General features: G+C 35.7%; 1 protein-coding gene across 2 annotated transcripts; it reads left to right on the forward strand.

Annotated features, from left to right (window-relative positions):
- The first annotated feature begins 352 nt into the window (after positions 1–352).
- Positions 353–6,954, forward strand: LOC110617524 (coiled-coil domain-containing protein SCD2). Of its 2 annotated transcripts, none has more exons than XM_021760376.2 (17): positions 353–1,173; positions 1,631–1,800; positions 2,408–2,483; positions 2,631–2,672; positions 2,760–2,822; positions 3,031–3,080; positions 3,157–3,184; positions 3,437–3,511; positions 3,596–3,706; positions 3,788–3,848; positions 4,324–4,440; positions 4,544–4,662; positions 4,881–4,926; positions 5,288–5,329; positions 5,415–5,455; positions 5,816–5,942; positions 6,643–6,954. In XM_021760376.2, the coding sequence occupies exons 1-17, from the start codon at positions 811–813 to the stop codon at positions 6,777–6,779; spliced, it is 1,668 nt and encodes a 555-aa protein (XP_021616068.1). In that variant the 5' UTR covers positions 353–810; the 3' UTR covers positions 6,780–6,954. The 2 variants fall into 2 exon arrangements, with proteins under 2 accessions (XP_021616068.1, XP_021616069.1); XM_021760377.1 differs by having other exon boundaries at positions 835–1,173; positions 1,635–1,800.
- The last annotated feature ends 5,133 nt before the right edge of the window (positions 6,955–12,087 follow it).

Here is a 12,087-nt window from a genome sequence, read left to right on the forward strand (position 1 = left end):
TAAATAACTCTATTTTTTGGATAATAATATATTGGTTAATTGCTAATATACTCCTATTAATATCATTGAAAAAAATAAAATTTATTATTTTTATGAATAATTTAATAATAAAATAATATAGGTGGATAAGTATATTAATAAAGTCAAATGTAAAAATTATTATTTTTATTTGTAATAATTATTTATTTTTTGAATGGAGAATTGAGGATATGAGAATTCAATCTGAATACGGAATAGAGAAAAATAAATTAAAATTTTATTGATGGGGAGCATTATTAGAACAGGAAATGTGTGCATGACGTGGTTTATCCAACGAACGGTTGTCCAAATGATTAGTATTTACAGCGCCTCCAAAATACTTGTGTGTCCGAAACCGTCGGCAAGCCACCGAGACACTGTGCGGCCATGAAATCATCGGGCACGTCCCCACATTTCGCTTTTGGATCTACCCTTCAAAAATTATTCATCGCGAGGTGTTTTGTGTATAGTCATTTATCTTATACTTCAGGAAATAGCCGAGTATAAAGTGCACTTGAACCATTACACTATTACTCCCTCCGCTATCCACTCAGCAGGCGCAATCCCGCGAAACTCGCGTCGGCCTCAACCCAGAACCAAACAACCTGCCGTCAGTCCAACCTCGTCGTTTCAATTTCATTTCAACATCAGATCCTCTTCCTCTTGACAGTGGACCCCTACTAAAGACAAAACCACCGTCTCCCTCTCTCCCTCCTAGCTTATCGAAATCTTCTCTTGACTGTCACATACTCACACGTACCTATACATACATATATAAGTACCTTTTTCCAGATGGATCGGAGAAGGACGGAGAGCCCGGTCTACTCGCGGCAGTGGAGTGGTGATTCTAGCAGCACTGGATCGTCCTCGCCGGTTATGTCTCCGGCGCACGCTAGCTTGCGGTTAGGGTCTGGTATGTCCACTATCATGCGTACTCAAAACGTTGCAGCGAAGGCCGCGGCGCAGCGGCTGGCTCAAGTGATGGCGTCGCAGACCACCGATGACGATGACGAGGATGATGATCTAGGGTTCCGATTCAGTGCTCCGCCGCTCCCTGCTCCGTCGAGTTTCAGCAGCAGGCTTAATCACAGCGGAAATAATGGTGTTCCGCCGTCTATTTCGATTGCTAGAGCTAATAGATCTCCCTCACCTGCGGTAATTGCCAGAGCTTAACGCGTTGTACGCTATGCATTTGAAATGTCATTAAAGAAGTTGATATGAGTTTGGTCTATTCGAATTCAGCGGCCTTTAATGTTTTCATGTTTTGGTGATGGACATTGGAAATTTATCAAACATTTACAGTTTTTAGATGCGCTATCGCTGCATAGTAATATATAGATCTCATTTTGTGTCGTTTACAGGTCTTTTTTTTGGCGTGTAAATCATATTACCAACTAAAAAGTGCCTTCGCGTTTTTCTTTTTACTTCATTTCAAGTTAACTTGGTGCACTAATATTTGAGTTCAGAGATGCACTACTTGCATTTTTTTTTTTTTTTTAAATTATTATTATTATTATTATTTAACTTTGAAGCTTTTGTTTGAGATGATATACTTGGGTGTTGTTGCAGTTGACCTGATTGTGGCTAACTGGAATTTTGATATTTTAATTAGTTAGGTCGAAACTTGGCAGAGCATGTTCCTTCTGTGCGCTCCACATCTGCTGGAAGGCCATCAATGTCCGTCCGTACAGGGACGCTGGTACCACCAAGTAAATCATCATTAAGAACTCCCGTTTCTATACCTCCCATTGAGCCTCCTTCTAATAGGAATAAAGAGAAAAGGTTCAGTGAACTCTTGACCTTTTTTACTTTTTGTTTTTATTTTTCTTTACTTAATGTGAATGAAGCATCTAGCACATCAAGTTTTGCTTTAAATTTGGTTTTGAACTCCCATTTGTGGAGTACATGCATTTGTGTGTCGGTGACTGCTCCCAATGAGAGGTGACAATTTGTTGACATTGTCCTAAGGAAGTACCAAAGTCACTTATTATAGGTAGCACAATGCATAATCACTAGGTGCAATTTTCATAAGCTCTATTTGTCTGTGATAGCACTTATGATCACAAATAGCAATTACTGTTTTATCTTAGAATTAATCTCTTAACTATGTTCTGTTTATTTTATTGTTTGCTGACCAACATCTTTAATGCACCATAAATGGTAAATGCCATTATTTTTTATGTTTTCTTTGCATGAGTTATTAGTTGTGGATTCATATGTAAGTTTGGGCTTCACAAAGGTGCTTGTGGGTGTAATAAGTTCATTCATCTGTTGATTAAAAAATTTCAGTGTTATATGAGGTTAACAAGCTTTAGTATATGCTTAATTCACAGTTAATTGATGTTATGCATTTATTTCATTGAAAATTAACCATTGCCAACTATTTCAGGTTTACTCTAGATGTGAGACAACTCAAGACAAAAGATGCAAGAGATCAGCGTGAAGCTTCAGCTCTTCGTGATGAGGTATGTATTGCTCTTCGTGATGAGGTATGTCTTGTCACCAATCATTCATTAAAAAAGGAAAAACACATGTAATCTTCTTGGTTTAATGGGGATAACTACGAATGGAGCAACCAAGAAATTTCTTGAAGCTAATAGCTAATTTTTCAGCTTGATATGTTACAAGAAGAGAATGAAATTATTCTTGATAAGGTGAGCAATTCCTCAGCCGAACATAATTGGTTAAATTTTGGCCTTGTTCTTTGTCATTCAACACTTATGCCTGAGCTTCCTATTCAGCTCCGTTGTGCAGAAGAAAGACGTGAGGAGGCAGAAGCTAGAGCCAGGGAGCTTGAGAAACAGGTTATTAATAAGAAATTTTCTTATTTGATTATGTTGAAACTGGTATAAGTTTCTAAGCTGTCTTGTCCTTTATTAGTAAGCATTGGTTTAGGTCTTACTGTGGATGTGGAAAAAGGCAGAGTCCTTTTCAGGATAAGAAAATAGGATATCCATAAGATATTAATCTGCATGTGTAGATATTTATTTCTGTGTGCACTTTCATTCACAGGTTGCTGCTCTTGGGGAAGGTGTATCCCTAGAAGCTAAACTCTTGAGCAGGTAAAGCATAGTTGGTTTGGTCTGTCCTGCTGTTTATTTGATGTTCTGGTCCTGAAGTTTTATTGTGTATTTGCAGAAAGGAAGCAAAACTACGACAAAGAGAGGTGAGCTGGAGGTTACCATGGGGCTGTGGAAGAAATGTGACTTTGGCTATTGCATGGTTTTGTTTCAATTGTTCTAGTATCCATGACATTATGGAACAAAAGAAGCAATTATGAGAGCTCTTCTTCCCATGTTCACATATTTTTCCTTCTTTTTGCTAACATTGATATTATCTCTCTCCATTTTTCTGTGCTAATATTTAATTCTTTTAGCAATTGCTGTTTCACTGAACTATATAAAAATTGTTGTCACAGGCTGCTCTTAGAGCTGCAAAACAAACTAAAGAGGGAAGAGATGAAGAAATTGCAGCCCTTCGTTCTGAACTTGAGGTAAGATATGATATTACTAGTGGTTTTAGTTCACCTATCAGGTTATTTTATGTTATCATATGTTGCCTCATTTGGTTTAATCAGAGTTTGCAAGAGGGAGCTGCTGCGGCTGTGGAACAGTTCCGAGAAGCAGAATCCGAAGCAAAAGCTCTTCGTACTATGACGCAAAGAATGATTTTGACTCAGGAAGAAATGGTCTGTTTCATTGAAATTGAAGATATTGATAATTTTGCTATATATATTGATAATTATATTGTATTCTGCATTACCTTTTAGGAGGAAGTGGTCTTAAAGAGATGTTGGCTTGCTCGCTACTGGGGTTTAGCTGTAAAGCATGGTAATCAACTTGATCCATTTTTCTTAAGAGAGTAAATGATTTTGTCCTTTTAATTATTTGTTTCTTTCCTTGATGAGGCAGGCAGAGACATCAGTGATGAATAATTCTGTTTAACTTGTTAGATATGCTAAGTGTGTGGCTTGATAGATCTACCAATTATTGATAATACACAATGTAATTTTTCTGGATAACATGTTTCCCTCTTTTTGATTACTACTAATGAATTATTATGCTTCTTGCCTGCTTCTTGCATATGATATTGTTATAAAGTGTGTTCCTTGTCTACTATTTTTTGGTCTGGTATCATGCTCTACTTACTAGTCCCTGCATGTTGACTTTACTGTACCTGAGGCAGAATAATTTCACTTTTTGTTATTCAAGCTTTATTATTTTTGGGAAAAAAGGAACTCTGTCCTTCGTGCATGCACATTCATGCGCCTTCTTGATTGGTTATTCTTCTATTGCTGCCTTGTAGGTATTTGTGCTGATGTAGCTGTCGCAAAGCATGAGCATTGGTCTGCTTTAGCTCCTCTTCCATTTGAAGTTGTCATTTCTGCCGGACAAAAGGCTAAGGAGGAGCCTTTGGATAGAGGCTAGTTATTGATTTATTTCTGACTTATTTTCTATTACTGTATTTTTTTTATGTAAATTGTCTTTAAGCTGTTAGTTAAGCTAAATATTGTATAATGACCCAGGTGGTGATGATCCAGATAGAAGTAAACCTGCTCGTGATATGAGTGACCTAACAGGAGAAGGAAATATAGAGACTATGCTTTCAGTTGAAATGGGATTGAGGGAATTGGCATCTCTAAAGGTTTGTTTAACCTTTAGGCAGTTAGTTTTATTGTTTTTTAAGCCCTCAATTTTTGATTCATTTTCTAAACTTGGTATCCATATACAGTATTTGGTATACTCTTTTGAGTGTCTATCATCAGTTACCTAGGGATGGTGCATGCCTATATGTATAAAATTTCTTTTTGGATGGTATTTCCTCAGTGTATGCTAATTATATTTTTTTTTTCGCCCTTTAAGGTTGAAGATGCCGTCATGCTTGCATTGGCTTTACACAGACGACCAAGTATGGTTTGACAGTCCATCTCAGATATATGTACCTTTTCATTCATAGGTTTCTTGGTGTCATGATCTATTTGGTTGACTGAAATCTTATCTTCTAATTATCTGTTGTTTAGAGTTGTGTATTTCCTTTTATCGGAATGATTTTCTCTAGAATTGTTCTCTAATATCTGCCATATAATGATGCTGTTTTGAACTAATTGATAAAATTATATCTATAAGAGGTTTAATCAGCGTGATGCTAATTTGTTTGGAAAGTATTTATCACCTTTTAGGATTTTTTTTTTTCATTTATGTAATTTTCACTTCAAGGAAGTCCATTGTTTCTAAGATGAAGTTTACAGTTCTGTTGTTTGGTTTTTCAGATTTGAGATCATCACTTGATCCCAAGTTTATAGAGGCCTTTGGTAAGAGGCAATAATTTTTTTTAATTATTGTTATTATCATTATTTATCATTCCTGTTAACATCTAACTCGCCTCTGTAACTGCAGAATTGAGTGAAGAGGAGGCGGAAGATGTTATTTTCAAAGAGGTCAGTAAACCTATTACTTCATCCATTTCATTTCTTGATTTCTTCTTCTTATGATGCTGGCAATGCTGTGAACCTTCGATTCAATACAAAGCCATTTCATATGGTTATGGTGCTTTCTCCTTCAAAAGATTATGGTATCTTTTTTTTTTAATCTCTTCTCCTAGGCCTGGATTGCCAAATTCATATTGGTCCACTTTGACGTCATGAGTTTCACATTATTTATAGCATGAGATTTGGTTGCAAAATGCAAGGTTTTTTTTGGCAAGTGTCACATCTGCATAATCTGGGATTGTGGATTTGTTTGGCAGTTGATGCTATAATTATGTTGATTAATGAGTAGCTAAATTCTTATATGTGCAGGCATGGCTAACATACTTCTGGAGAAGAGCTAAAGTGCATGGCGTGGAAGAGGATATTGCAGAAGAGCGGCTTCAGTTCTGGATCAGCCGCAGTGGGCAGTCACCAACATCTCATGATGCTGTGGATGGTAAATCTTGCCATTTCATGCTTCTGATTATCTACTTGTAGTAAAGCATATCTCAAGTAAACAAGCATAGAACTGCATAGGATTCTCTCTATATACTATGTAGTTCAGATCATGTATGGCACATGCACTCTTTCATGTATTGTCTTGTAAAGTGGAAGAGTTAGGATGATAGAACCTACTTAATACAGCTTTTCTATGGTGGCATATTGACCAGAATACCACAATGATTTATCTGTCTTGCAGGGAGAATTGAACTATTAGTTACTAGGTTCAATTTATTTGTCTCTCTATGTTTTTCACTTCTGAAGGTTGTGCTTACTATTTTGTTGAAGAAAGGTGAGGACCTTGAGAAAATGAGAAGCTTAAAGCTTACCTTTGAAATAAACTGGTCTCGTCTATGTCATCACCTCTCACCTCATATACTTGACAACATCATCCTCTTTGGTTGTTATTCAGACCCGGGGGGGAGGACAAAAAAAAAAACTCCAGTATATTGGTGATACTGTATTAAATGTCTTATGAGCCTATAGGTCTAGCCTAAAGTGCATATTGGAGGGCATCACGAGGCCATTTGTGTCTAAGTACAGAGTTCGTATCAAAAAATGGAATGGGAACAGAAATAGGAACTGCTCAACCTAGTAGTCCTTGTCTCTAGAGATGCAGTTGCAACGTTTTGATATTTCATTTTGGTGAATTGCAGTTGAGCGAGGTTTGTTGGAGCTGAGAAGGTTGAGCATAGAGCAGCAACTTTGGGAAGCATCTCGGAAAGAAATTGACCAGCCGCCTTCAAACTTTGTTGCCAATCACAAGCCTACTGCAGATTCCGAGACTTATTGATGATTGTCAATTTGTCACATCAATGAGTTACGTATATTCTTTTTTCCATGTAGGCTGCTTGTGTCTATTCTACGTCTGTAAATTTTTTCTTCTTATTTATTTCTTTCTACATTCAATTTTGTAGCAAGCGCTATAATTCTTTAAGCTATGAATTTGTCATGTCGTGTTGGGTCCATATTCTACTTCTCCAAATGAGCATTAAGGCCCTACAACCTCCATAGGTGGCCAGCCTGCCGCTGCGAGGATTATTCGATTATTGATTTGTTTGCTTCACGAATGTTTAGCCCAAAGTGGGCAAAGAAGAACTTCATGCAGTCCTCTGACTTGGGAGTTGTCAATGGAGGGGAAGGAGAAGGCGGGGAATAGAGACTTGGAGAGAAGGAGAGCTGTGGCTATGGGTTGGATAAAAGAATAAACGGAAAATAAATAGAGAACCAATTTTAAGAAAAATAAAAATCACAGGTTGAGAAGGGAGTTTTAGAGAAAAAGAGATTCAACGATTTCAACTTTCTCTGGTAAGCCTGAGATATGACAAGATGGGAATATCTAGGCAAAGCTTGATTTACGGTGAAGTTAATGAATTGAGAGTCAATAGGGTTAAAGTTTTTTAAAAAAGTGAACATATCGTTTCAAAAATATTGTCCCAAACAAAGTAATTATTTTAAAAAATCATAAGAAAAAGAAAAAAGAAGACTCCAATCCTCCATCATGCCTCATTGAAGCATTTGAGTTTAAATCTCACAAAATCGATATACACACGGAAAATAAGAGATAAGAAGAGAGAACATTTCTCTCTGTAGACAACCAGAGAGAGAAGATAGGTATTTCAAATGTTTTCTCCTTGGTGCTCCTAAGAGCATTTCCTTACAACGGAGACGTGCAGCGGTAGAGGTTGCTATTTTTTCACTGTGCTAGCTCTAGGGTTTGCTTTTGTACTTGGCTTATTGGCTGTGTTGAGGACAGAATAGAATTTTTGTTGGGCTTTTTGTTTCCTTAATTATCTCAGTGTTACTTGAACTTGTTATTTGAGTTGCCTTTTAAGGCTGTGTTGTATCTAGGGATGGCAGGCGGGCGGGTTTTTGCGGGTACCCGATCCGCCCAAACCCTATTAGGACGGATTTGGGTATTTATAAAACGGATTTGGGCGGATTCGGATTTGAAAAATTTTACCCGTCTCGGATTCGGGTAGGGTTCGGAGTTAGGTGATCGGATACCCGTTACCCGAACCCGATTAGCTATACTTCAAAACTAACCCTAAATTCCCTTATCCCTAATTCATTTTCTCATTTTACTCGAGCTTTTGCCTCTCTCCCCCCTTCCCTTCCCATAATTTCCAATCGACACCTCTCCCCCACTTCACTGCCGGCAGCCCAGTCGGCACCGGCGACATCTCCTTTCTCTCTCTAGAGACGATAAATCTTCTATCTCCCCAGTCAGCGATATCTCCTTCTCTCTCTCCAGTCGGCAATATCTCCCACTTCCCAGTCAACGCCTCTCTCCCCCACTTCCGGTCAGCGATATCTCATTCTCTCTCTCATCTACTCGTTCCTCTCTCCCCCACTTCACTGACGACTGGAGACAACCCGTGCCTCTCCCCAATTGGCGTCAGCAACATCTTCTTTTACTGAAATCTCTTCGGGTATGTTAACTTCATTTTTTTATACTGCATAAACACATCAAAGATACATAGAAATAATTTTTTAGAATTTATAGACTATTAATCTAATTATTTAGATATTGTTAAAAAATCTAACTATTTGTTATTTGGATTATAATATGTGAATTTTTAATTTTTTATCATTGAATTGAATTATAAAAATAGGGAGCTTGTTATTTGGGTTATAATATGTAAATTTTTAATTTTTTATCATTGAATTGAATTATAAAAATCGGGTTCGGTCGGATTCGGGTAGTGTGCGGGTATTGCTAAACGGATTTGGAACGGGTACGGGTAGTAAAATTAAAGCACTAAACGGATTTGGGACGGATTTGGAAATTTTATATATAATCGGGTTCGGATTTGGGTACTCTCAATTTCGCGGGTACCCTACCCGTTGCCATCCCTAGTTGTATCCACATTTCCTACCATTAATAAATCTTTATCTTCTCGTTAAAAGAAAGTCAGGCAGGAACTAGGCAATGATATTGTTGGTTTTTGAGGATTCATGTCTTTGTTTCAATAATTTTTTTTTGCGAAGTTCAATACGTCAAGTGATGAAGTTGTGTGAACCGTTCCTCAAAATGAATGATTAATCTCAATATGAAATATAATTTTTATTTGATATGGGGGAATTACGATAGGATACGTTGAAGATAACTTGGAAACCAGTACAGTAAATCCTCACATCACATGCTCCTATTTTATGCTTCAATGTTTTTGTATAATCAAAATGTTTTACGTACTAATTATACAAATCTAAATAATTTAAAGATATAAAAAAATAAAAATATTTAATCTTTGTACACACAAAATAAAAATCAGAACTGCTATAGAATTGCAATGAAGTGAGAAATGTTAATTCAATGGCCAAAAATTTTCATGCACGATTGAGTCATTTTCCGATATGATATAAATCTATACTAATCTACTTCCCTTTAACAAAAAATTTTCAACTTGGTTCCAATAGTTGCATTTTCTTATCTCTCCTCTTCCCAACCTCTTCTCTTTGACCATCCAATATGCAGAAAATTGGTTAAGAAAGTAATCTGAATCATCTAGAGTAAACTTTGTTTATATATATATATATATATATATATATAGGGAGAGAGAGAGAGAGAGAGAGAGAGAGAGTGATGTTCATCATGGATGATGGCCACAAAATCTTTATTTTGGATCCAGTATATGATGTGGCTAGCAAATGTACAGCATGTGAAATATCATCCACGCCAGTCAGTCAAGGCAACAATTCTTCCATTAATTGTTTTTATTTTTTATTTTTAAAAAAGTTGACGAGCTTTTCTCCCACTATGGATACAAATTAACGTAAAAGAGGAGCTAAGTGTGAAAAATAATTAACAAAAGGAAAGTAAACCTTGGCTTTCATCGAAAGAACACAAAATCTGGCACGAACTTCCACTCTTAAGCGGCCAACTCTCATCTTCTATAACACATTTTCCAATCCTGATGCTCCTAACCACTTCTCATTCTTTACAATTTTTTTTGGTTAAAAAAATTCAATAATCTCAAAAAAAAAGCCAAAATAACCAAATAGCTTCCTTATTTATTCTTTGAATATGTGTCCATTTCATTCGTCTCTTCCAAAAGATTTTGAACCAGACATTCCATATTGTAAATCCAAGTTTTTAAACATTTAAATTTTTGCATAGGTGTTCTACTTACTTCAATTAAATCCAGCTCAATTTCAAGCTCTTTGGAAATGGAAGGTGAAGTTTCCGTGAGCTTGCAATCAACCGATATCTTGTTATATTGAAGATCTCATCATCCATATATGTCAATATTAAAACTTTGCATCTCTTTGAAAATATCCCAAGCCTTACCCTAATAACACATATTTTTAAGTGACAATTAATTAACACATTCCAAGAAATAAAGACAACACATCTCTCAGGCATTTCATCGAAAACCATTCTGAATTAAAGTCCCTGATTTTGCGTGCCCATTAATCAAAACAATTTCACGAAAAGCTTAATAAGGCCTAGTAAGTCAGCTTTTAGAAGTAAATTCTACTTATGTGACTTGTTTCTCACGTATTATAATTTTAATTAATGCATGTTAACTTATTCATATTAAATGGCATTCAACACAAACCCTATATTTTTTTATTGCATTAGGTGTGCCACGTTTCTATGGAGTATTGATCAAGCTGAGCTAAAATTGAGGCATAAAGGATGAAATTTAGGAGTTTCAAATGATAAAAGTTGGGAAAAAGTGGCCAACAATTTAATAGCTAATGTTGGAAAAGAAAGAGTAGAATTCCCACAACCAAAAGAGACAGTGATGAGCAATGATATAAATGAATAAAGGTGAAGGGTCTCGTGTTAGTAGATCTGGGTCCATTTCTTGCAACTTGCGTAGCTGCATCACCATGCCGATCATGAATCCGGTGGCTGGACTTTTGTTATTTTCCCTTTGGCTGTTGGCTTCTTCATTAGCTTTTCTTATCTCGAGTAGATAAACCCCACCCTTCCCCCCTACTCCATTCTTTCTCTTAGAATGGTCCAAGCTCCTATAACATATGGCTTTGCTTTTTAAAATTTATTCACCCGACTAATTTAAATTCGGCTTGATAAAGCGACCAATTAAAAACAGGGTATTATAGGGTGGGGTTGTGCAGCTATGATGGGGAACATGTGGTGTGTTTTGTCATGTAGCCCATTGTTTTATTTTGTAATATAATAGCTTGATGGAGATGAAGGAAGAGACATTGTTATATTATCTGTTAATAACACTACCCATTTCACTAGATGGTCCATAAGAGAACAAATTCGATGTCGTATAAGTACAAAAAGAAAATGAAAAAGAATGCAAGAAAAGAGCCAGCTCTATGTATTCATGTCCGCTAAACTTTTCGGAGGAGGACCATCTAGCGTGCGGCTTCTGTAAATTAAAATACATCTCATCTCATCATCTTTAATCATTTTTATTAATCTAAAGAATTAAAAAACTCAAATTATAAAAAAATTCTTTTAATTTTCACAATTTAAGTCATTTTCAATAGTTATGTATCAATTTTAATAATTTTGCCCAATTTTTATAAAGAAAATGTATTAATAAATATAAGTCTAATTTTAGTCAATTAAAAAACTGCAATTAATTTAGTCTAAACTACTAAAATAAAATGATTGGTTTTAATGATGATTCTGGAAAAAGGTTTTGACTTTTTTTTTAAAAAAAGTATATAATCAAGTCTTGTTTTTATCTTTCATCAATACTATTCTATTTGATTTGAAAATAAAATGGAACTCGAAATTATTAAAATTATCATCTTTAAGTATAAAAGATTTTTTAAAAAAAGAAAAAAAAAAAGACTTGTAAAAGCTATTTTGAAAAATCACCAGTACGCCTAAGCAATGTGAAGATATTCTTCTAGTATTCTGAAAATGAGAAAACAACATTTGATATTGTACCTGCTGATAAAGAAAACAGGTTAAAATCAATAAATCCATTTTTTGGAAAACCAAAAAGGAACCCTAAAAACTGATGAAATCATTCCAATACCCATAAAAAATTCTGCCACATTCTTTCAAAGAAGATTTCTTCTTTTTTTTCCTTCGAGAGCTAAATATATTCTTGGCAATTTTCTCACATTTTCTGAGGAAAAGGAAAGAAATCTTGTAAAGCCACTTT

The sequence above is a fragment of the Manihot esculenta genome, chromosome 6 (assembly GCF_001659605.2).
Source record: "Manihot esculenta cultivar AM560-2 chromosome 6, M.esculenta_v8, whole genome shotgun sequence".
Lineage (NCBI taxonomy): Eukaryota > Viridiplantae > Streptophyta > Magnoliopsida > Malpighiales > Euphorbiaceae > Manihot > Manihot esculenta.

What these genes read in the sequence shown, in the direction of transcription:
- LOC110617524 (XM_021760376.2), top strand. Translation starts at nt 811, where the DNA reads ATGGATCGGAGAAGGACGGAGAGCCCGGTCTACTCGCGGCAGTGGAGT. An exon ending in ATAGATCTCCCTCACCTGCG is followed by an intron (nt 1,174 to 1,630) that starts GTAATTGCCAGA and finishes TATTTTAATTAG; the next exon opens with TTAGGTCGAAACTTGGCAGA. An exon ending in TTTTGACTCAGGAAGAAATG is followed by an intron (nt 3,707 to 3,787) that starts GTCTGTTTCATT and finishes ATTACCTTTTAG; the next exon opens with GAGGAAGTGGTCTTAAAGAG.